The sequence below is a fragment of the Pseudopipra pipra genome, chromosome 3 (assembly GCF_036250125.1).
Source record: "Pseudopipra pipra isolate bDixPip1 chromosome 3, bDixPip1.hap1, whole genome shotgun sequence".
NCBI classification, from domain to species: domain Eukaryota; kingdom Metazoa; phylum Chordata; class Aves; order Passeriformes; family Pipridae; genus Pseudopipra; species Pseudopipra pipra.
In genome coordinates, this window is record NC_087551.1 from 62973282 (window position 1) to 62999826 (window position 26545).

A 26545-nucleotide genomic window follows, 5' to 3' on the forward strand; every position below is an offset into this window, starting at 1 on the left:
AATAAATACAAAAGCACCCAAATCCCAGTGAGAACATTTACCCTAATACTTTCACTTCTTCTTTGACTTCAGAAATCTGGCTCTCAGTGATGACCGAAAAAAAGAGACTGAAAATTAAGATTCATAATTGCCCTGGAAACCACTAAGAAATCATTCAATTTAAGTATTGGTTTTACAGTCCATCTGCACATAGCATTCTTCAGATTAAGGTCACCACAAGTTGGAGATATAACAATTAATAAAATTAATGTAAGCATTTTGGTCAACTTGTTGAAAAGCAACATTTTTTTCAAATAAAGCACACTTAGTTGTTTTCACTGCTAAGACAGTAGTACACAGTTACTTGACATAGATCGTACACAGCATGGAAAATGCTGAGTAACTCATTGTGATGAAAGTTAGGATACACAGAAAACCTGAAACTAAAAGAGCCCCTTTCATCATTCTTTCAGAAAACTATTCAAACTCTTCCATTATGATTTCTCATCTCCTTCAACTTCTTGTCCAAATAGATCCAGTATCACACGATAGCACATGCAAACCAATTCCAGTTTCAAGCTGTACATTCAGCCTCCTAGACTACCAATTCTTTCCATGGGACACACATCACTCATTTTGGTAATTTCTTTTTAAATTAAGTTAAAATTTTAATAGCTAATCATTTATGAGGTGCATTGCCTAAGAAGTTGACCCTATACAATGGGCAAAGGAAAACAGAGAGGCTCTCCATTCTGTTAAGGTGAGAGGGAAGATGCACAGATAGAGGAAAATAGCAAGTTGTACCTGGGCTCAAGGGCACATAATCACAAGAAAAGGACCAAATGTCACAGCAGAGTCAGGGACCCAACAGACATAGATGTGCCACTGTACATCTATATTACACTGTGCCATTTATTTTTGGACTTGCTGGATACCAGCACGGGTATTGGTCCATTTGGGAGCCAGTGACAACAGAAGAGCCTAAAAACAAGCTTTGTAAAATTAGGCAAGAAAACTTAACTACACAGAATAGTCTTTAAGTAGGAGTAACAGTCTTAAATAAGGACCTATTGCATAAGAGAAATTTATGCTTGCATGTTACTCTTTTACTTCTTGCCTGTTAAACTCCCACGAGCTATAACATCTTATCTACATAAGGAGTCTAAATTGCTCTTTAAATTTTTTGTAGACATTTCTATTTTGTTTGAAAAGGTACTTTTTCATTTCTTGCCAACCAAGGCAAAAAATAAGCCCTTTACCACAAGATAAAAAAGGAACATTTGGTAAGAAGCAAAAATGAATGGAGAGGGTTTTATTTCAGCATCACTTGCCACAGAGAGGGGAAAAGACCTGGGAAAACTGAGGTTCTCAGACCATGACTATCCGTAGTGGAAAGATACAATGGTTGGGTGGCTCTCTTCTACAGAGAAGTTTCAAATACTTTAAAGGATAAATGTGTAAACAAGCTTATTTACAATACTAAATCTGGGGGGAAAAGATGTAGACAATTTCATGTTCATCTTGCTTCCTCTCTTGCAGTTCAGGAGCTGGTTTGCCAGCACACAGTATTTTGGCATTCTCAAGCTAATCCTTCCAACAATTGCTAGAGTAACCACTCAGACACTGAGCAACACTCCTACAAAAAGCTGTCCAGGAGGCACAAGAATTACACTAGTCTGAAGGCCGAAAGGTGCCTTCTGATTGGTAAATCAGCTGCTTTGGGATGCTGGCTGGGCATACCACCTACTGACATACTTTAGCTTCTATTAAAACATGACTTGAGGGTCTGCAAGAACATTCTTGTAGAAATCATGCATGGGTTTGCTTAGAGTGGGGACTTCACTTAGGGGCCTGCAACTTATATAGAGAAAAAAAATGGAAGCTAGGAGGAAAAGAGACAGGTGACCTCCCCAAACTTACACAGCAGTTAAGTGCTAGAACTAAGAACTGATTTCAGATCCTTTTGACCCTTGCTCAACGTCCTATGCCCATATAAGACACACCGCCCCTGTGAATTTTTCAAAGAGAACAGCCACAAGAGGACAGAGAAAAGCTGCACAACAGATTAAACACCATGTCAAGGACTTTCCTGAAAGCCTCTTGGGGCTTTCCATTTGTTTAGCAGACAGCACTTAGAAAGAACTCATAACATCCTCAATACCAAAGCATCTTACTCAGACATCTGTCTCAAAGCCTCAGTCTTCCTTAACACAAAGTTAATTGTTCCTTAGTACAATCCCTTTAGCTACTTCTGCTTTATCCTTCCTGATGCGTCCTCTGCTATAGGTGCCATTGTCAATCTCCCCTTCTCAGAATCCCAAACCACAACATTCCATTCTGTCAAACATCAACGCAATTGCATTTCTACCAATGGAAAGCAAGTCACAAGGCACTAAGAGATGAAACTTGACCACAGATCTTCAGCCACCACTGCATACCATCTGAATAGCAATAAAGTAGCAACTTTTCCCCACACTACTACTTCTAAGTGGGACAGACATGTCTCTAGATGTCTGTAATGCACTACGGCTACTGGTTTAGTGCAGCTTCGATAAGTTACTCAGTATTGAGTGAAGAGAGTACACGATTCTCCTCTTCAACAGTAGAGAAAATATCCTGGAGACAAAGATGTTTTTTATACATATTTCCTACCCCCCCAGGAGTAAGCGAGCTTTGGTTCTTCTTGTACATCAGAGGTCAAGATGATTGAGACTTGATAACTTAACAAACAAAAGGTACTAGGAAAGCAACGTCACTTATTTCTTAAAAGTCACCAATTGTAAATTCCAAATGATAAAAATGATTGACTGAAAAAATATTGTTTTCATTTATAAAGGTCACAAAATCACAGAATATGCCAAGTTGGAAGGGAGTCACAGGAATCATCGGTCCCTACACAGGACCAACCCCAAGAGTCACACCATGTGCCCAAAGAGTATTGTCCAAATGCTTCTTGAACTCTGCCAGGCTTGGGGCTGTGACCACTTCCCTGGGGAGCCTGTTCCAGTGCCCAACCACCCTCTGGGTGAAGAATCTTTTTCTAATATCCAACCTAAACCTAACAAAACCTCAGGCCATTCCCTCAGGTCCTGTTACTGGTCACCAAGAGATGATACAGTCTAGACAGCTTACCCTTTCTGAGTTGGTCTTATAGTATGAGATAATACTACTTAGATAAACTTTAGACATATTTATATTTTAGATATGCTTGTTTTCTAAACACTCTCCAAGAACTGGATGTTGGAAGCTCAGATGCAGGGCAATTTGCAATCAAGTACCCAAGAACAGTTTAGTGTCACAAATTACAATTCTAATTCTCTCCACTACCCAAAAGAAAAAATCACCACTCCAACACTGAGGACACAGCAGGGATAGCATTTCCTGGATACATACTGCAGTAGGTTTCATTTTTATACATATCTGAAAAACCGTACTTGTGAAAAAGGCAGAATAATGAATTCCATACTTTAATCAACATTGAAATAAACCCCATAACCTTACCGAGCAAAATAGCCTTGTCGCCGTTCTTTCTTCTCTTCCTTGGTCTCCATAATTCAGACTCAAATGGGCAAGGTGAGCAGCCAAGCACGATGCTCTTTTTCCCCTCAGTACCTCATATCCAGGCAGAGTCTCCTGTATATAACATTTAAAAAACGGAAGTTCATAAATCAACATGTCAACAACACCTACAAAACCCAACAGGTCATGGAAATAAAACTGACCCAATGACAAAGCGAAGTAAAACTTTAACCAGGGTTTGCCATGCAATATCCGTTTAGTATACAATGAGACAAAACCAAATAAATACACTCAGGTCAGTTTCCCCACCAGCAAAAAAGAGATACTGTAAAGCAGGTAACCCAAAGAGCTGCACCAAGTTCTAAAACTCTGGAAAGATTAAACTACTTTGCACGTTTCTACCAAAACATCTTCCAAGTCTCACATGTTTCACAGACAGAAGATCAAGAGAAGTTTTGGAAATATACAGTACACACAGTAAAACCAGTAAGACACGCACTTTATAAAAAATCTGTAAAACAGTGAGAAATCAAGAAGTTTTAAAACAGTGTAAAGGAAGAAAGAGTGATCTACATTCTTTACACAGGTTTGACTGTTGTCACCAATACAAAAGTTCAAACAAGTATAAGGGAGAAACAAGATGGACCTCCAGCTCTCCAGATGAAGTGGTCACCTTGAGATAGGCAGGACTAGGGAAGATTATCTAGGTTATCTCAGAAGTTAAATTAAAAAAAGAGACTAGTAACACTGGCTTTTGACATGAACATCACCACCTCTTGGCAGAATGCCAAACTAAGACACTTGGAAACCAGGAGCTGGGAATTTTCGAACTGCTTTATAATTACTGCAATTAACAATTTGCCACATCTACTGCTGTCCAAGATCCTGCCAAAATTTTTTATCCTCTTTCCCTCTTAAATACATGTTAACCCACCTCAATGGCTTGTGCACATGCACAAAATACGTTAACTTTAGAGCTTGTTATCGGTATTTCAGATTAAGCTCAAACCAGAAGTTACTACTAAACATTTTAGTTTAATGGGCTGCATAACAAAGAAATGGAAGCCATGTAAATCATAGCAAAAGAAGAAAAATTCCTCTGGGACCTAATCAGAGGACCTATTTTTCCCTGCATTAAAAGATCATAAGCTACAAACTACCAGTTGTCAACAAAATAGATAATGTAGCAAAGACAGACTAATCTACTTGAAAAACCCAAGAACATACCATGCTAGATTCTATCAGAAGTACTTGCCACAATTTTCCCTCCTTATTTATGGACGATCAGTCCACAGCAACTGAAGTCCATTGCTTCAAAATGCAGTTTTTCTTACTCATTAGGTTTGAATACATCCAGCACATCAAAAGGACTCTAGTCTCTCTGATCTTTACACATCAGGTAGAGTCTTACAGTAATGGGCACTCTTTAAAGGCAAATGTCTAAGACAACTTTGGCTTTATAAAGAGAATACTATTTTATCTCTACAAAATGGAATCTTCAGCTGGACACAGAAACCTACACGACAGTAGCATAACAGCAGCATCAAAACAAATTGGCCTGCTTAGATGTTCAGTCTGTATGAAGATACCACATACTTCCTGAGAATTTTAATGCATCTTTATCTTCCCTGTTGGGGCAGGTCCTTAGATCTTCAGAGGATCAAAACTAGTGGCTTTCTTATCACTGCAGTTAGAAGTACAATAAGTCTTTCAAATCATACAACTACAACCTATGTACAAATTACAAAAAGAGTTCAAAGAAAAAGGAACTACTCTTTCCCCTTGGCCTTCACTACACTGTGTTGAGGCATGAGGGCACTCAGGCCACAGCTGAGTCTCATGTTGACACCAAGAACTATCAAATAACCACAAAGCATTGAGATAGTATTAAACCCATGACCACAAGGACAGTGGAACCCATGGAAATGAGAAGAGGGAAGTGGGGAGAGCCCTTCACATCACTGCAACGTGGTCAGCTGGGATGAACAAAGGGAAGAGAGATCTCTCCTCAGTGCCTCATCCAGTGCAAGAGTCAGTGGCACGCTCTTTCCATTCATTCTCTTTCTCTCCCATGATCTACCAATCCCACCCAGGAGAATAACAGCCCTGCCCCAATGAGGCTACTGCCCAGGGAGCCAGGAGATGCCCCTGCCTGCCCACATCCCTGTCTGGCCCAGTGCCAGAGAAGCCCCTGGCTCCTTCAGCAAAAAGAGGCATGAAGAAAGAGAGAGGAGGTAGGGCTTAAGCCTGGACCTAACCACCGATGATGCAGGAGGTACCAGCACCAAACCAGCGAGGCATGTGTAAGGTTTGCTGTTTGCTTTCATCAGCACTAAGAAAACTTGCAATGACAAGGCAAGAATGGAGCCTGTTCCTCTCACATCAGCTAAATGCAGCTCCAAGTCCTTTCACACAGTGAGGGGGAATAAATCAAGAACTTTAAAAGAAATTAATAATTATATTCATAACAGATTCAGAAAATCAGAATGCTATCCACAGACCAGAAGCAGCAAAGGCATTCAGGAGAATTTTGTTTTTTCTTTCACTAATAAAAAGATACAGGAACATAATAACCAATTATAGAAAATTTTGACAATAAAATAATTTAACATCAGATCCCACTCTGTTGACTTAAAACTTATTTAGCTCATCTTCCTAGAAGAAACAAAGGTGTTGTTCTAGGAAGGCATATTTAAGTCTGAAAATTATACTTTGAAAATGCAGTACTAGGAAAAGCAAATTGATTAGGAATGCTGACTTTGTAAGTTCTGAGTTTATTTTTTTTGTTGGGAATTTTCATGTACTAGTTGCCTTTAAGAGAGAAAAAAAAAAGCCTGAAAGCTAGGAGGTGCAACCTGCAGTAATTGCTACAGAAAACTAGTATTTAGTATTTCTGAAAGGTCCTTTTCATTTTTTAGTTCTTTAAACAGTAACAGTACAAAAGCCACAATTCCTTTTAGATTGTCACTGACATGTTAAGATTATACCAAAAAATGCAAACCTACTCCACACTTTCTCCCACCTGCCCTTTGATATCTCCCAAGAAAGAAAGACCAAGTAATCTTTATTAACTGCTTAAAATGTTATTAATGCTATATGATTAAAATGAATCTTGGTTTCCTGGCAGCTCCTTTCTGGTAGAGATGAAGACTGAATCAGACAGACTATTAAAAATGTACATTTGTGGGGGATATTTATATGCCCAGAGACAGCCAACTCATGTATCATGAGTTCAGTGCAAACTCAAATGATGACAAAGCTGATTTTATAGAAATTTCAAGCTGAGTTTAACTCTTTCTACTCTGAAACTGAAACAGTGAAAAGCTTATATTACATGTCTACAGCAATGCTAATTCTTTTAATTAGGCATTTTAAAGAGGAAAGATATTCCTAATGACCAAACAATGCATTTAAGTAAGGATCCAGTTAAAAATTTGCCACTCTCCAAATTTAACCAATGTCAGCACCTGATAACTATATGAAGAAAAGTACAAAATGCATAAAAATATACTGTCCTTTACAATGTTGGTCCTATTGTTCTGGATATTTTCATTTCTATTTGCTCATTTTTGGATACTTGCTTCGTCTATTTAGTTTTGCCGCCAGGGAGTTCTGGGGATGCTACTGAGACTTTGCAATGAGAGTGGGAATGCTCCAGCAAGGCCATAAAAGAGGAACAGAAATTTTAAAGAAGTTAAAACCCAGGGAACAGACTGAGCTCCTGACTATGGATACCCACACCAGTTCAACTGCTACCACCCTCCCAAGATCTCCAGAAATGCTGCTTCCAGGTCCTGCTGCCCATCCTGCCACCTGGCTCTGCAGGACAGCAGCCTCCTGCACTGATACAGTCAAAGCATCAGTAGCAGATGCTTTCAGTGTGAGGATAAACAAAGGGAATGGAAACTGTATTTTTGAAGGGAACATTAAAAATAACTAAGTATATGACTAGAGCACTCTTAAAAGGCTGATAAATTTATCAATTTTTCAAAATTATTTTTTCTCCCTTTTCCCTCCCTTCTCAGGCATGAAGAATAATGTACCTGCTACTTGGAGTTTAAGTAGTTTACATTTTCATGAGACGACAAAAAGTCCTGCTTGCTGCACTCATGGGTAAGCACCCAGAAATCCTGTTTGCTGGCTCTAAAGCATTAACAATTAATCCCCCAACTGTGGGCATTACTTTGCAAAACCATGCACATGAACAAGAGTACATCCAACAGCACTAGCAATGCAGAAGCTAATGGAGTATCTGATTATTTTTAGAATACTCAGTGGACTTGATGGCTTGTCTCTGACCATCTGTTCCCACTGCAAGTCCTGAAAGGACATACAGAGAAGAAGAAGCATTCAAGATCATGAAGTTCTCTAGATATATTTTTTATGATCCTGTAGAGTCAATATCTCTCAACCTTTCATAAGGTAGGAAAATTATGTAATTCCCTACTACGCAAATAGGGAAGTGAACTACCAGAAGTACCTCCACATGTTCAAATGAAAGCAGAAGAGCAATGTGTGCAGGTATCCTCCCACTAGCTTTAATCCAGCCAGCCTCAATAACTAGCAGCAATGAGAACACGGGAGGAGACTATTTTGACATGGAGATAGTTATTATTTTCTAAGAACTTAAACTGACTAACTTTTAAGACCAAAGCACAGTCTCCATTTTATTTGGCTCTGTGGGCATATTCATAGAAATTACAGCTCAAATCTACAAAAGAAAATAAAAACCCAACTCTCTGAGGATCCAGGTTCTGATGCTCTCTGGTACAGTATCCCATACAATAGTAATTTTTTAATTTTTGCTTCTCTATTATACCTCTGCCCCTGAGACTACAGACAAACATCACCCACATCTGCTCATACCACCGCACACTTCCTTACTATCACCTGCTGTAATACCAACATTCAAAACTGGTCATATTCAGACATGAAGCATTACTTATTATTTGCCTTAGATCTGCAACTCTGTCTTCTTATCAATAACAAGTCTTCTGGGTACATGTGCCAATTCTGACCCTAAAAGATGTACCATGACAGATGACAAGGATTACACCAACAAATCAATACTAAGACCAAAACCAGAAAAGATACATATGTAGTACTCCAAAAGCAATATTAAAAATGTCTATCAAGTTGGAAAAATACAAAATTGTAGAACACAACACAGGTATAGAGAAAGAATTTTCAGTGTATTAGATCTGAAACTGAACCCTTGGGGGTTGCTAGCTGTGCCTCTGATAAGCCCAAAGGAGTTGCCAGAGCACTGTGCAGATGCAAATAGATAAAACCACACACTAAGAAGGTTGTAGCATAGGGTCACACAAACCACCTTTAAATATAAGGCAACAGGAACATGAAAGAGGAGACACTGCTACTCGGTCATATAAATACATATGATTAAGCTTCACAAGCCAAACCACCAATACTGATTCTTGCATTCATTTCAACAGACCTCCCATGTTTAAAGCCAGGAAGGTGAACGCACATTCACACTTCATGAGAAATGCTAAACTTTGCAGCATTTCATTAACGCCTCACTGACTGGACTAACCAGGCTGAGTTTTACTGCTTTTATATTCTGCTACTGTATTTTATTTGGCGCAATAGTAAAGATAAAAGTTTTGGAATAAATACTACAGCATCCCAAGATGAAACGTTAACACGAATGCACAGCCAGCAATGAGGAGAGTAAGCTACAACTCTTTTAGTCTTTTTCTTCAGGCAGAATGACCCAGAAAAAAGTGGGATTGGAAGCTTTCAGGAAAGCACCTAGCACAAGCAAATAAAACACAGCACAGACTTAATACATTAAGTTGGATTGGTAAAATAATTGTTTATTCTAAAGCTATCTTAAGACAAATATGGAATTATTTTAATAGAATTATATAGACACATTATAATCACTATGTGAATAGTAATGTTATTTCTAAAACATTAATAAGCTCTATAAAGAAGTTCCAGTTTGTTACACATAACTGAAGGGTGTTTAACCTTGGAGAGCCTCTCCACCTGAAGTTGAGGCTGATGACTCAACCCTTGCTTAGGTGAATGACCCTTATTCATGCCTTTAACCTTTAACATTTACTCCTGTCACATTATTTCTTGTAACAAGGGTACATTCTTAAAATCCAAAAATAATTAAAATGCAACAATTAAGGGACTGAAAATAAGTCTGTATACATGTGGTGGTTTCACTCTAGGCCTAAGCAGAAATGGCGGAGGCGGTGGCAGCGCTGGAGACAACGGCGGGTGCGGCGGCCGCGGCTCTGGGCGCGCCTATGGCGGCTGCGGGAGCGGCGGCCGCCGCCTTCGACTTCGCGGCCGTGCCGCCGCCCTCTGCGGGGCCAGGGGGAGGCGGCTGGACCAAGCAGGTCACCTGCAGATACTTCATGCATGGAGTTTGCAAGGAAGGAGACAACTGCCGCTACTCCCATGACCTCTCCACGAGTCAGTCTGCCATGGTGTGCGCTTATGGAGATCATTGCAGGTATGAACATACCAAGCCACTAATACAGGAAGAAGTGGCAGATGTCAATCCAGATGCAGAAATCTATCCCTCAGTGTCTCAGACTTCGCACCGCTCCCTGAAACAGTTGAAGAATTTATTGCTGAGATAGAAGATGAAAACACGGATCCGGCAGCTGCAGGAGTAGGTGCTGAAGACTGGGTGAATGCTGTGGAGTTTGTCCCTGGGCAGCCGTACTGTGGACGTGCTGCCCCTTTCTGTGCTGAAGCACCCTTGCAGGAAATGGTGATTGAGGAAGAATATGAAAAGCAGCAAGCAGATATGGAGATAAAGTTCCAGCAATCCATTTGAGGGCAATGTTAGGGAAAGCTGTTTGGGTTACCCCTGCCTCAGGCCAAGACAAACCCATTCGTGGGATTGTCTTTGCTCAAGGGCCAGGACATACGTGGTGGGTAATGAGGAAGGATGGAGTCATCCAGTGTGTGCCTCAAGGAAATTTAGCCTTGGGGAAAAACTAATTGTATGTCCTAAGTTGTGTTTTTACAGGAAGCCAGTCACCAGATGAGAGAGAGAGAGACCTGAACTAAGCTGATGCTGGTATCCGGTGATGAGACAGTCCAGTGATGAAACAGCCATAAATTAGAACTGTAATTGTGACTGAGGAGACCAAAGATCTGGACTGAACTGAACTGACATCGGTATTGATTTTCCAACGACGAGACAACTGTGCCGAGAGACCAACAAGAACTATATATATATATATATGTATATGTGTATATATACGCGCGGGATGTAGGCGAACGTGAGACATAGGTGTTGCGTAAAGAAATAGTATGGAATAAGTGGTGGAGAATGTGGTGGTTTCACTCTAGGCCTTCCTGGAGACCAGCTTGTAACCAGGAAGGAACTAGAAAAGTGATCACGGAAGTATTCCATGCTATTCCTTTACGTAACTTGAGGTATAAATCAAGCCAGCAGGAGGGATCTCGCTCTCTTCCTTTCCGGCGAGGTTCGAGAACGGTGGGTCCCTGTCTCGGTCTGGCTTATCTGGAGCTGAGGCCTACAGTGACTGCTGTTATCTGCACGCGTGAGGGGAGAGTGCTGGGCCGTGTCCAGCCATCCTGCCTGTTCAAAGGGAAGTGGTGAGATTTTTGCTAGTTTGCCTTCGTTTGGCTGGTCGACTTGCTCGGTCCTTGCCCCTTTTTGTCCTTCTCCCTCCCCCTCTTCCCTTTTTGCAGAGCTGTTTGGGATTTCTGGAGTTGTGCTATGTGGTATTCTCGTTTTGTGTATCTGTCTCATATGTAATATATATATATATATATATATATATCTGCTATAGCTTTGGCTGCTTGTTGTTTTTTTTTTTCTTCTTTTCTCTTCCCTCTCTGGGAGGCGGGTCCTTGTTGTCGGGTTTTGGGGGCTTGGCGGGAAGCCAGCTCGAAACTTGCACAATACAGAAGCAATTTCTAGACTTCTTGCTCATATTAAACACAGAACAGCATCACATTTCCTGTGTTACCAAATGGAGAGAAAAAGAGAGATTCAATATGGCTATTTGCATGCTGTGGACCCTCAAGGACAGATAAGATCTGGAGATAAGACAGGCAAAGAAAACAAATACTCTTGCTCTTGAGGAATACAGTACAATGTTTAGGAGGTTATTATCCCCCCTACAGTGATATAGTAAGCTAACAGTCCAAGCATTTTCATTCCCTATTAATGAAGTAAGAACAGGCTAAGCTTAGATCACCTTCAACTCCCCAACTGGATCTGCAACAGTCTGTCCACATGAACAAAGTTCAAATAACAAAACTTGATTCAGCTCCAAAGAACTCTCCACACAAATTACTCCTGTCTAGCTTGGGAAGAGACTTTTACCCACTAACTCAACCTGTCACGTTTCACACAGAATAAAGAGAAGCAAAAGACCTACCAGAAATTCCACATCACCAGTGAAGTTGTCAAGAGACAAAAACATCCAGATTTACTCTTCCCTCATAGGCAGCTGAACATCACCAGATGTATTTTCCATAAGGAACACAATGTATTTTACTGTTTAACTCAGCTGCAGTTGCTAGACAGAAACTGGTTACAAAACGGAACATAAACTATTAACAGGCAGTGCTATGCCATCCGAAATGTAAAAGTGCAGTGCCGTTGGAAATCAGGCCACTTGGGAAGATTTTAGGTCAAGAAGAACACTGCTGCAGATGTTTTAAAACAATTAATACTTTCATTTTCTTGTTTATCCTGTTTCAACCCACCCCAATTCAATCAAGCATCAAGTCCAAGCCCTCTGAATCCTGCAGCTTCTTATGCTCACACTCTAGAGGTATACACAGTATTACCCTCTACAACTACCTGAAAAGAGATTGGGGTCAGCCTCTTCTCCCAGGGAACTAGTGATATGGCAAAGGGAAAAGACCTTAAATTGCACCAGTGAAAGTGCAGGTTGTATATTAGGAAATATGTCTTCACTAGAATAGTGGTTAAGCATTGGAACACAGCCCCCAGGAAAGTGGTGGAATCACCATCCCTGGAAGCATTGAAAAAATGAGCAGACATGGCACTTTGCAATATGGATTCGGTAGAAGGTTGGATTTGATGATCTTGGAGGTCTTTTGCAACCCTAATGACTCTGTGATTCTGTGAACTAGAGAAGGAGGTAGTTTACCATATCCAGAGAGGTAAGATGGATCACTGTTCCCTTACCTCTCCCTAGAGCATGCAGACATATACACAAAGGACTTTTTATGTAGGCACTTTCCAGCATTCAACTAAAATACCAAATATTTACCATTTTCTACAATCCAAAAAAAATTATAAACACTCAACATATCAACTAGCATTTAGGCAATCTGCTTAGCACTACCTTGCTGATTTGTCACTTGACACCATCATGTTCCTTGCTCATAACAACTTCTAATTTCATGATCTGTTTAGTATTTCAAAGAAAGCCTGCACATCTGTTTTGACAAGGTCAAAACATATGCATAAAGATAACCACATCACTCCCAGACCCAAGGAATTACAGGTTCTCTGCCAGGTTTATAAGTGACACGATCAAGTCCTCCTTAGATTCCCCTCTCTGAACCAAGCAAAGGGACAGGAGCAGCGAACAGAAAGTCACTCCATCCTCACCGCTCCTACACAGTGGTATGTTACAAGAGCAAGTCAGGTAGCAAACAAATTCGGCCAACCGCTTGGTGCTCCCTCTGCGCCAGGTGAGCAACCAGAAGAACTGTCCTACACCCCATAGATAGAATGCTGCTAAAGGCCACTGAAACCACAGTGTCACATATTGCAGCCTGGCCACACACCAGAGTTGTTTCTATGAATTAGCTTACACAGGCCTCGAGTGGGATTTGCACAGGTAAAACAGCAGCATCACGCCAGACAACATACAGCAAATGTCCTTTGGTGATAAAGGGGACCCTGGTCAGCCAAAGGAACTGGGCTTCCATTCATCTGTCTCAGGCTGTTAAAATAAGTCCCTGCAACAAGCAGCTGTCAGTTTAAAGTATTACTGCCCTTCACCTTCCTCCCTTTCACCTACTTCAGCTGTTTGCCACCACTTCTCCACCCAAAATTTCCACAGAGATGACTTGCAGAAGACTCAGCCAAAGTGGCTCTGTGTCTGTACTTCCGTTTATATCCTACCATGCCAGCTCACGCGCCCTTCCAGTGGGCTTTGCTGCACATGGATGAACTGTAGGTACACTCTCACTTGTGCCACAGAAAGCAGAACTGCGGGAGAAAGCTTGGGCAGTGACTTTGCTCAGGAGGCATTAGCAACCACATACTCGGAAAGATGAGTGCTGTGGAGACCTACAGCCAGCATTCATGAGATGAGAAACAGGCTACGAAAGACAAATAAATGCATGATCTCAGCTTCACAGCAATCTTGCTCTCTCTCTTCTCAGCTCTTTTCTCACAAGCACAAGAAAGGCATTGATACCAAAAGTAAATAAAGCTCAGAGCCAAAAAAGATTGGTGATTGAAGAGTCACTTAAGCCACAAAGATGCTGCTTGATGCTTGGCACAAATACCTGTACTGTCAATCCCAGGTACTATAAATCACCTTCTACTTACAATTAGCTTAGGTCCCAAAATGCTTAAAGTCAGGTTTATATTTGCAAATATACCCATTGTACTCAATGAGACTTGTTTAACATGTTCTCAGTGCTTTACAGAGTAAGACCAGGCAACAAAAAAGATTTAAAATATGAACAAACCCATCAGCACTAGAACTGGCCACTGTTTTTTAGGTCAAGCACATTTCCAGCCATATTCATAATCATGCTGTGAAAATTATGGGAAATGTTTCTTTAGAAAGTACCCATCGTTCTCAGGTTCTTAGAAAAAGAACCTCACATCAACAGGCCAATGACACTACACTGTGAAGGATTAATATTTCAATACTGTGTTACTTCAGAAAAGCAACTAAAGACACGAGAGCTACCTGAAGGTAAAATTATAATTTTTAAGTTTCAGCTCAACAGTCCTTTTTACAATTGACCCTGACTCATGCAAATTCCACGCCATGCCTTTTCTCTGTCATCTATCTCCCAGCTGAGAAGCAAAGGAGCTGAAGAGTGGGGGCACAAAGGAGTCACAGAGTAATGCAATGCAAATGTTTTCCTATCTGAAACACTGTTAACAGAACCAAAATGCCAGGTTTCCATAGCAACCTGAACTGTGTCACATTGCATACTCTGTACATCAAGTAACATATTGAACAGTTTAATTGTAACACAAAATCCTGTACATTTGTAATGTACAAAATCAGCACTGGAAACCTTCACTGTTTCCTTTTCAATTGCTTAACCTGCAACATTTATTGCATTTATTGTCTCTTGAGTGTGACCCTGTACTACACCAGCACACGCAGCTTCACAGGTGCTCTGATGTTGGTACCATTAGGTGCATTAAAATTACAGTGATCAACCGTAAATGAAACTCTCTCCCTGCGGCATAATCTGAAGCCTGTAAAAGCAGCAATGTTTCTAATTATTTCCTTCCTCCTTGCACATTCCTTTATGCATTGGGTAAGAGAAAGTGATTTAGTTTCTTGCTTTTCTGAAACATCGTTAAAATCTTTTTTAATCTTACCCTTTTTCCTTCCTCCCTCTCCAGATTCCTGTAAACAACTACACATAGTTTCTGGCCTTGTAACAAGAGCCACCTTGCACTATATACAATGCAAAAACTCCCCTCTCAAATAGAATTCCCCTCGCTATACACCAGAGCACAGACACATTGACCTACTAATCAGAGAGTCTCTCTTCAAAGACCTGCTTTTTTGTTTCCAGAAACAGAAAAGTTCTTCTTGCTTTTCTGTGTTCTAAGCATTCATGCACAGCTGTCTGTTCAAAATTATTACAGTAAATAAAGTTAGTAGCCTATTTCTATGTATGCAGAAAAGACAGTACAACAGAAGGATTCATACAAAACAGTTATATGATATCCTTTCTTCAGCATATCTAATCTGGTTGTTATTTGCTCAACTCTTGGATGTGTTCAGTCAGGGACATGGTTCAGGGCTTCATTAAACAACAAAGAAGTTAAAGATACACTTAAATTGAGTACTGTTGCATAAAAAACAGAAGTGTAGAAATTTTCTGGTAACACAGTAGCAGTATATATTTTACTTTCAGGTTATTCATGTGTTTTAAATATTTTATTGAACAGAGGTGCTCTTGTTGAACAAAACAGACTGATTTTGAAACTAAAATTTGAACATCTTACAGTGACAGTATCAACAAAGTAACTCAGGATGCTGACGCTAGATATTTCTTCTTTCTGGGAAAAAAAAATACAAAACAAACATTACAAACTCAGAAAATCTGACAAATAGCTTCAATTTCTCCAGTGCTGCATTTTCATGGAAGCCATCCATTTCACCCACATGACCAGGTGGCACAATAGAGGCTCTCTGAGCTTTCTATTCATGTACAAAGTGCATTCAGAGGGACTACTTGCTCACACAAGTTATGCTTGTGATACCTAAGCACACATGTGCAGAACTGGGGCACGAAGATGAAAGCTGCTAAATTTCCATTTACCACAAATTATGCCTGACATAGCTGGTAACAGTGAGTGTTTCAAATTGCCCAGCAAGACTTCGTATTCTCTTGATTCTACATCAGTGCCCTATCTCAAGATGAAGCCAACCAAAACAGTTAATGTATTAACAACTTTTGGGTTTGTTTGGGGTTTTTTACATGTTAAAGCACCTATTTTTGAGGGGCTGTAGTCCTTCCATTTTTGGTGTTAAAATTTGGCTCTGGAAATTTTTCAGAAGAATAGGAAAAGCAGCTTGCACCTACCCTACCAGGGTGTATTAGTGAATTGTAATTAAAAAGAACTGACACATTACCTGTGGAAAGTGTATTACCCCAGAGCTAGATTCCTAGAATCAAGGATCATTTAAGTTGAAAAAGACCTTTAAGTTGAAAGACCTTTAAGGTCATCAAGTTTAACCCTAAACCTACCTGTTTAACCTACCTATCTATTCTTGTCAATAATTATTACAGGACCTAGGATTAAAATGCACTCATCAATCTCAAACCCATGGCTGGACTAACCTAATGAACAAGTAACACCTGGAGTAGCTTCCACAGGTCAAAATTGCTTTTCTGAGCTATCTGCTTGCTGGACTCAGGGAAGTAAAACAAAATGAAAAATAAGAATAAAAAAAAAAAGGTGAAAAGAAGCAGGAAGAAAGATACGTTTCAAGGCCAGATACTGTAAATTCCAATTTATGACACAGTATGCTGTCACGCTAGAGCCTTTCAGTGAGAAAATAATCCACAGCTCTTTCATCACAGAACTCACAACAAATAGCATATGGCACGAAGAAGAAATAAAAACTTAAACAACAGTTGCAAAACACAGTACAAGGTAACGCTTTTTATTTTAAATGCAATATAATGCTGACTGCAAAGGAGTTAAGAGTTGAACACTGTACTCCATACTGAATGTGAAGTCTGATTCCAGCTGACATCCATGGAAGTTTGATTCTTTACAGAGTTTTTGGATATTATAAGAAAACCAAACCAGAACAACAACAACAAGAACTAACAGAAAAAACAACCCACAGCCAGAGGACAGGCTTTTGAAGGACTGTAACCATTTACTAAGGGATGATGAGAATTTTGCCCAAGAAATAAATTTGGTAACTTGAAGCCCTTACATTCCAAACCCTACACTGGTCCACATGACAGTTACCAAGTACAAAGAAATACATGTCTCCTCAGAAGGACCTTAAAATCAGGTTTGCTGCTACAGGGGGCTCCCTTCAGCTCCACCACCTTTCCTTTTGCAAACCTTCTTGGCTTTCCACTGGCATTTGCACACATTACCCACCATACTCTTCAATCATGACTCGTTCCTAAAGCAGCAGGGTCCCATTCTGCAAGGAGCAGGGTCACTCTGCTCTGCCAGGTCTGGGTCTACGTTTCCTTCCCAGGAGGAAAACGAGGAAGGGAACACCTCTTCTGTGCTCTTCTCATAAACTTAATCTGAAGCGCATCCAGAGTTGAGCAGAAGGGCAAGGAACAATGCTCCTGGACGCAGTGTTTTTCCTGCAGCTCACCATCCATGGAGCCCAGGAGAACCCTCCAATACATAAGGTCTCATTGATTCCTGGGATTCATGTTACTTGCTCTTTCCAAACTCCCTGTAGGAGATTTATGATTTCTTGTACTTGCTGTACCATTTTGGTTTCAAGATCAGTTTCTAGTCCCCTTTCCCTACACCTGCCTGTTACCTGCCAGGCTCAGCCTGGGACTGGGAACCACCAGAGCAGGGCTCAGAAAAGGACATAACTAGTTGACAAAACACTGAAACTTCTCACACAACAGGGTCAGGTGCACAGTGTCAACAGAGCAGGAGAAAAGAAAACTAATCTTCATCTCCTTAATCTCTTTTCATGACAACTGATGTGTTAGTTGTACTAACAGAAATGATGCATTACAAACAGAATCCAATTTTCAAAACAAATAACCCACTTAAAAATTTGTCCACTGAGTGATCAGTTAGCAGCAGAGCTCTATTTTAAGGAATACAGAACTCCTGATAGAAGTGAACAAATAAGTCCCAATGAGCAACCACATCAGCAATAGCCCAGCAAAGGAGATTTATTTTTCATCCTGTATTACCATAGCAGGACACAAATGTAGATGTCACAGGAAGTTCTTGCCTAGCCTTTGTACAGTGATGTGATGCTACCCTCTATTCACTCCTAACCACAAGGCATACCTAACCAAAGAAACAATTACCTGCAAATCAAATTAAATTTCTTCAGCTGATACCTAAACACAAAGACTGAAGAACAACTCACAGCACCAGCACAGAGCCACCCTTGTCATTCCTTTGTGGTTCTGAATTCATCTCCTAACTGCCCTGATGACTACTCAGGCTGCTTGCAACTTGACCCCTATATCTGGGTGGCAAAAGGACTTTCATGCTCATCAGCTGTTGCAAAGCTGTTAATCATCTGGACCAGATCTGCACAAATGACTGGCTCACAGCAGGCAAAGTCAATCTTTCACCACATACCTAGGCACATTTCAGCACACTGTTCCCTAACAAAGTAAAAGTTTTACCTCCTTGGTTCTCCACCCATTGTCACCATGATGTCATGACTCACACCACACATCTAATGGACAACACCAGCACTTCAGTTTTTGAAGCTGGGATAAGATGGCATGGCCTGGATTTTATGTCATGGGTTATCATACCTCCTACCTTTAGCAGTCTTCAGCAGCTTCAGTGAAAAAGGTTTGATCCAGGATGGAAAAAAAAGGGAGTACAAAAAGTCAAACATTGCTCACATCAGTGAAGAATTTATTTTTAATATATATTCTAAATATCACACAAGCAATCTTCATATGTAAAATTATTATACACTTCAATGCTTCTGTGAAGAAAGTATAATGGAAAAACTCAAGCCACTCTCTGGCCTACAAAGTTTTGCCATGATTGCTGCAGCTACCAAATCCATACAGATTAAACCCAGCTTTATCAGAAGTGCCCAGGTCTTTGGCATCAGTACAGCTACTTAAAAAGCATTATGGAAATGCTGCTTCTTAAGCTGAGTAAAATAAAGCCCTTGCCACCAGACTAAAGCATTACTTGACCATGAAATGGTTAACTACAGCAACAGCCTAATGCTACCTACTGCATTTGTGCACAGTGACTACTGACACAGCACCCAAGCACTGCCAAGCCACTGACAACACCGAGTTGTTCCTTGTAGCATCTCCTCCAAAGTAACAACCTAAGCAGACTCAAGTATTTCTGCAATCACAGCATCACCTGATCTGGCAGGAAGCCATCCACACCTCTTCCCTTTGGAATGAAGGTGGCAGTGATACTTCATAAATATTCATACTTCTTTCTATCCTCTGCATTACCTTAAAGTATTTCAAAGGAAAACAAACCAGAAAATAAGACAGATGGCATGTGGGACAGAAAGCAGAAAAAAAACCAGACAGGAGTAGCAGCAGATAGAGAGAGAGCACTGTTAAAAAAATGTTAAATTCACTTGAAAGAATGAGGCAGAGAATAAATTACCTTTTCTTAAGATGAGTTCAAGGAAGCAAAAGCTCTCACTGTGAACTTCTGTAAAACAAAGCTGTGATTTCCTCTAACTGATGCACTGGGACAGCTCTTTGCCTGAGGAGTCTTAGACTTTGGGGAAATGGCTCTCCTATCTACAGAAACACCATGGGAAGATATTAAAATCAGTCACTAACGGGTGAGACTACAGTAAGAAATTTTCCTTTTTAGAAATTATATAAAAATCTTTTAAATTCTCTAAGTGAACAAAAAATGAAACATAAACAATACTAATTTGACACTATAACCAAAAGATAAACACATATCTTGCCTGTATAAACAGGTATAACTTCCCTGCTCAGCTTGCATGCTTTCTGTTCCTGTAAATCAGTTTGATGTTACCATTACTTAAACATGATGGGTAGTCATAGAGCCTGCATTTCAAGAAGGAGGTTGGAAAAAAACCCTATAAAATGTACAGAGTAGCCATAAGAAAGGCAACAAATGAAAAAAGTGGCACCTCAGTGGGATCTACACATAGCATATCGAAGAGGAGGCCTAATGCTTAATTACACCTTGGGAGTACTTCAGGGCATAGAAAAACTGAGAGCAGGGAACAGCTTCACCTACCTGACAGGGCACTGGACCACACAACACAAGGAATTTGAGGCATGCAACTCAAAGCACAGCTCACCTCTTAAGATAAATAACAATCAGAAAGGCTTAGTGAGATCATGATGAGTACTGTATACATTGAAAGCTCCAAGTCTAAGCCACAAAGAAGTCTTCCTAAAGGATAAACTGTGGTTCCAGGACAAGTCATTAAGTCTCAAGTAAGTACATGGAAGTCACCAGGATGCTACATGGTACTGAGTAGAAATACTGGTACTGTTTCTCCAAGCTTGGTTAGAGACTGGGAGCAGCTCAGGTGCAAAAGCGAAGCACTGCACCTGGAGTAACTCACCCTTCTGAGCACTTAACTACCACCTTCTGCAGTGCAATGCAACCCACTGGAAATCCCAACAGACCCCAGGACACCTGCCTGCACCCTGCCCTTGCAGGCAAGCAGAGCAAAGACTGCAGATACACAACCACAGCCCCATGAAGCACTGCGGTGCGCTGCCCACCCCAACACTGAGCAAACTGTTCCTAACACACACCTTCCAGCAGCAGCAGAACTACTCATACCCACCTGATGTTTTGACCAGGAACAAAGACATACAGATTTCTGCTTATAATCAGAAGGGTTTGCAAAGAAAAGGGGGAGGGGGAGAAAAAGAATACTCCTATGTATATGTTTAATATATCTACCTGAAACATTATGTTTTTGGGGGAAAATATAAACCCTCTAGCCTGCTGTGAATTTTGTCACTGCCTCGTTTCATAAATCTGGCTAAGGAAAAATGACAAGGGAATAAGAAATTAAAAAGAAAAAAAAGAGAGGAGAGAGAATAAAAACAAAGACTTGTTTCTCCTACCCTGCTTTACTTCCTAGTCAAAGGAGGTCACCTAAGTGAGTGCTTTTAATGCTGACTTCATCGAAACATAGAATTATATTTCCTCTTTTTGGGAAAGCAATCTTAACCCCCAGGACAAACTCACAGCAGCAGCAGCGTGACTTCTGCATTTCCTTCCATGAGGGTACAGATTCCCAGGCCCAGCTCCCTCAAGTGAGAAGGCACCAACTGTGTGGCAGGTGGCCATCCCCACTGTCAATAACTCCACCAGCAGGTGGGTACCTCACTAAAACAAGAGCTGCACCCATAAAGCCTTAGAATCTTTTGGCTTATTGATCACAATGAGGAAGCAATTTGTCACTTTGCTGCTTCTTGGCTGATGACACTGGATTCACTCCAGAAGTGCCAAGGACTACTGCAGCTGCACTGGGCAGCACCCGCTGAGACAGAGGACACAAGCCCGGTTCCAGAAAGGTAGTTTTACCATTTTTCTCAACACTGGTTATGTCCCAGCTTTCCTTCTATGCCTACTAGATAGCAAAGAGAAATTGAGTCCCTTTGTCCCTTATTTCCATAATTACTGTTTGTGAGTATTTCCAGCTGCCTGGAGGGCAATTTCTTGTGTCAGATCATGCTGCAGAGGCTCAGACTAATTTCCCACCCAAATGTGTGACTGCACAGAGTCACTCTGGCTGCAGTACCTATCCATAGGATTCTCGTGATTTGTTTATTATCTTTTTGAAAAAATGTTATTCTCCAACCCAAATCACTCTCAAGTGAATTCACCTCTGTTTGAATAGAGGGGCTTATTCCCTAACACTGTAGGAGATTTTCAAGCTGTCCCCTGAAGTCAGGGGCAAATATTTACTATAGCCAACTCCAGCCAACTTTAGTCTTTCAAAATCCTGGATACGCAAAGCAACAAAGCCTATACAACAAGACAAGAACTGTTCCAATCAATTCTAACTCACTTCAAGTCCAAAGGGAATCACTTATCATTCTGGCAGTAGATGTAACAAATCTGAATGGAAGTGTGGCCACTGGTGCAATGAGAACAGGACACTGGGCAAAGCCCAGGAGTGAAACCCGGTAACTGCCTCATAACTAACTTGGACAAATCAGGTGTTCTAGAAGTGTTTCTTCATAATAATAATATGCAACAAGAAAAAAAGGAACTTAATTTAAATGAAGCAGAGAATTTCTCTCCAAACCCAAGATTTTAATCCATTATTTAAAAACAAAAACAAAAAAGAGGGAAAGGCATCAGACAGCATTTTGACTACAAGCATCTGCTTCAAGACAACTCTTCACAGGACCAACCTTACTTGACTATTCAGATCTTTAAAATATTTTGGGTTTATTTACGGACATTTTCCAGGTAAAAGAATAAAACAGAAAGCAGTCTAAAATGCACTATGACTTATATGTTTTTAACCATGACTTACAGTTAAAGATATATATTCCCGATAAAGTAATTTCAATTCAGAAAGTATATATTCACGCATAATTTCTTGGCATTTTCTATTGCCTTCTCCATTAATTTTCTGAAAGTCTGTGTGTGTATATATAACCGTCCAACAGAACAATATCAGCAAATTATTATTTCCACACTATGTAAACATTCACTGATAAAATATACTGGCAAAGTTCATCAACATACATTTTTAAGTATCACACAAACACAGGCCCTTAGACTGTTTCACAGGATTTGAGGCAAACCATAATGGATTAATGGGCACCTACACATCTTAAAAGTCCACCATTGTGCGTTAATACAAGAAACCTATGACTACTTAATGAGAGAACAATAATTGTAGCATGTAAAGTAAACACATGCTAAAAGCCCGTTATTGAGTGGAAGTGTTCATCATCTCATTTCATCACCTAGGGGACAAACAGTTACTGACTGCATCCTTTAGCGCCGTAATATTACAAACACACCACTCAAGACACAAGTATGCCCCTCCACCCCAAAACCAACTCTGAAGTAATGTATGATGAGGTACAAGGAGGAAAGTCCATTGCACAGATTAAAGAGACAAAAATCAATCACCGACAAACCTCTAGCACCCGGCAGCACTTCTTAATAACGACAACCTAAGACTATAAATTAAGAGAGTGAGAGAGGGAGAGGGAGAGAGAGAGAGAGAGAGAGCCTGGAACATTCCAGTAATTCATCCAAGACCTGGCGAGGGAGGACATCAATGAGGTTCGAAGCCGTGAAAGCCGTCAAAGCGCCCCTCAGCAGTACCAGCTGGTCAGCGGCGGCCGCAGAGCCCAGCGCGGGTCCCCAGACAGCTCCGGCCGCCGCCCCGGCCCCGCACGGCCCCGCCGCGCCCGCAGGGCCGCCCCTCACCTCCCGCGCAGCGGTGCCGGGCTGGCTCCGCGCACCGGCGAGCGGGCAAACAAACAGCTCCTCCGCCACCACAGCGCCCTGCCCACGCCCCGGCCGGGAAACAAGGCCGTGACCGAGCAGCCCCGCCCGCCCCGCGGCCCCTCGGCAGGGCAGGGGCAGTCACACCGACCTGCGGGCGGGCGGCATGGCGGGCCCGCGGCCCAGCGGCGGCGGGAGCGCTCTGCGAGGGCTCCGCAGCTCCCCGCTCTGCCACAGCACCGTCGGCCCCGCCGCGCCCCCGCGGCTCCGCCCCGCCCCGCCGGTCCCGCCTCCCTTCGGCCCCGCCCGGCCCCAGCGGACAGCGCTGGCCCCGCCGTCGGCGGGCGGGAGCCGCGTTCATTGCCCCGGGAGCGGGGTCGTACCGGCGCACGCTCCTCCTGGGCTTCACGGCCTTCAAACCCAATCCTGGGGAAAGGGGTCCGTCTGCGGGGCCAGAATAAGTCATACGAATTAGGCGTGTTTCTTCATACCGCCTGAGCGCCAATGTGTGCCTCTAAAGAGGAGTTTTCTCAAGGGCAGTACTAAAAACAAAACAACCAGTTTTGGAAATTAAGGTTAACCAAAGCCTTTAGATCCGTGGGAAACTGAAACGCCTGCAAACTTCATCTGCTGTTTCTGCACTGCCAGCAAGCGGGTTCTTCACCCGACCCCCAAAAAACACCACCTGCTATAGCTACCAGAAACTACATTCCCTTACCCGAGGTAACTCCAGGTAACCCTTCTAGATATTTGCGGCTAGTCTAAACAAGATCTAGCTGCTTATTCCTTCCTTCGGTCAGTAACCAGCTCTAAAAGGCTGAAAGCTTAGGGGAAGGCCAAAAAGGCATTGTAACATTAAATCCTAAATTCCACAAGGCAAAAGCCGGAAGATAGGCAGATACCTGCATAAATGAAAAAATGACACATATATATGGAGATGCTAAGAGAGTATGTCAAAATAACAAGTGGTGCGCAGGTGTCTCAAGTATAATTTTACTAGTTATAATGTTACAAACCCAACAGATTCTAATTTTAAGTAAGAGAGATATTTGTCAGAGGCCTATTTTTTAATTTAACAGCTGCTTAAAGATCCATTTTGAAAACATATGTATCATTTTCAGGACAAAATACAACTCCAATACAGACACGCAGCCATCTCCCACCATTGCCATTACCCTATTCATAGCATATGCTTGCTACCACTCAGTTTCAATACTGGGACAACAACTGCCTCAACTCCTCCACTAAATTTGCTGCTAAAATTGAAGTTTTGACCTGATTTTTTTTTTAAACTGAAACAGCGCATTTTACAAGACAAAGATCTGCTTTAAAACATAGTCTCCTGCTTAGAGGATACATTTTGATCACATACTGCAGCTATTACATCTTATTACCAGGCAAAAGATGGACAAACCCAAAGTTACATTGGTTAAAACCTCAAGTAATTCACTAGCACACAGCTTCTCTACTACCACACAGAAGAAAGAGGCCCTGCTCTCAGTTACTCTTCCAGCAGTGCTTAGATAACAAAATCAGGAGAAAAAAGAGGAAGAAAACTGCAGTATTATTTACCCAACTTCTTTTGCCAAATTGCAGAAACTATAAAGCCCTATCCATCAAAGTGGTGGAAACCCTACTTATCTCTTAGCTGCACTTGCACAACAATGACAGTGACTAACACCTTATTTTAGCTCCAGGAAAAGCTGTCCCTGTCCTAATGTACCAGTTTGCTGCCAATCATCATTCCAAGCACAGTCACCTCTATTGTACTGTGTAGGTAGCTCTATGAAGACAATGAGTAGATTCCATATAGTAGACAAAGAAACTACACATTTCTATAGCATTTCTTTTGCCCCAAGCATTTCAAATACATATTCTAAACTGCTGGCATGGCATGGGGAACAAATGACTTGAACTCCTGTCAGAGCAGCAGGCTAAGTAGGTTAGGACTAGAACAGAAGCATTGTACAAGTTCCAGTTATGGCACTGTGGATTACTGTGGTTGTAGCTCGACCCACAGACTTCATGTCATTACAAGAACCTGGGTAAGTGGGATGTAATGCACTGTTTTGTTTTACTGAGTCTGGAAGTAATAAGTAATGCCTGCCTATTTGTTGCAGCAATGAACATGAGATAAGTAGACAGGTAGATCAGACACACACACATCACCTTTGAAATAAAATTTAGTTTTGTTCTCTCTACAGTTTAGAGATCTGAATGGTTTGCTCTTCCCAAGGCAATATGTTCTGTGCCAATTCATTTGAATACAAATGCTCTAACATAGTTTAATTCATTGTCTTTGTAGTATCAACTGCTGGTTTGCGAATAGATAGTTTGGGGCTTTTACTGTTACAAGTCAACCCAAAGTTGGGGAAGTTCGTGGACTGAAAATGGGGCATGGATTCTTGCTACAAGGCCTTTGCTTCTTTCTTTGGAAAAAATTACCCATTTTGCTTTTCTTCACATGCTTGCAATGGTGTGATTAAAACATATTATTTTCCACTGCAATTGGTAATCCTTAGTATGATCTCACTAGTGCCAGATCTTATCCTAATGACAGATGGGAAACTGGGAACCATGGGTCCTATTTTAAGCTTCAGATGGTGGCACTTGATTTGCTCAAGAGTCAACCCCAGGCATTCCCAAGATATGCATCAGGGCCCAAGAAATCCCAAGGCTATATTTAAAATTATGAAAGTTTTGAAGCAATGTGTGTTTCTTTTCTCTGTCTTCTTTTTTTCTTTATAGTTAGAGGAGAATATCTTTAAAGGTTAGAATATCTTTTCCTGAGAAAATCTTAAGTTCACGTTGCTCATTCATTTCAGGATTGCACAAATTTGTTTTATCACTGATTGCACTATTTTGATGGACATAAAATGCAATTTCACTATTTTAATCACTTCCAAACTGTGAATTTTTACCCTAGAAATAGATTTATCACAAAACTCACATGTATAACCACACATGGAAGACAGAACAGATTTGGGATACTTAAGCACTACATTTGAAGGGGTTTTGATCTCCCACAATACACACTTCAGAGTACATTAACAGAATTGCATGCATTACAGTGAAAAAATTCTTAGAGGTACAGTATGTTTATGGCCTGCATTCAGATCAGCTTACATTAATAGCAGAAAAAAATATTGTATTACTCATGTGTGTTTCATGTAGTTTCTGGAT

At 41.1% G+C, this 26545-nt stretch overlaps 1 protein-coding gene across 8 annotated transcripts in view; it reads right to left on the minus strand.

Moving 5' to 3' along the window:
* NCOA7 (nuclear receptor coactivator 7) overlaps positions 1 to 26545 on the minus strand; it is a 93087-nt gene that overhangs the window by 62211 nt on the left and 4331 nt on the right. For 4 of the 8 annotated variants that reach the window (XM_064649579.1, XM_064649585.1, XM_064649580.1 and 1 more), the window contains one exon: positions 3481 to 3612. In XM_064649579.1, coding sequence (XP_064505649.1) covers positions 3481 to 3530 — 50 coding nt within the window. In that variant the 5' untranslated portion in view covers positions 3531 to 3612. Of the gene's footprint in view, positions 1 to 3480; positions 3613 to 23173; positions 23306 to 23344; positions 23487 to 23513; positions 23639 to 26545 lie in introns of those variants that run through there. The other 4 variants (XM_064649586.1, XM_064649581.1, XM_064649583.1 and 1 more) reach the window with 3 other exon arrangements.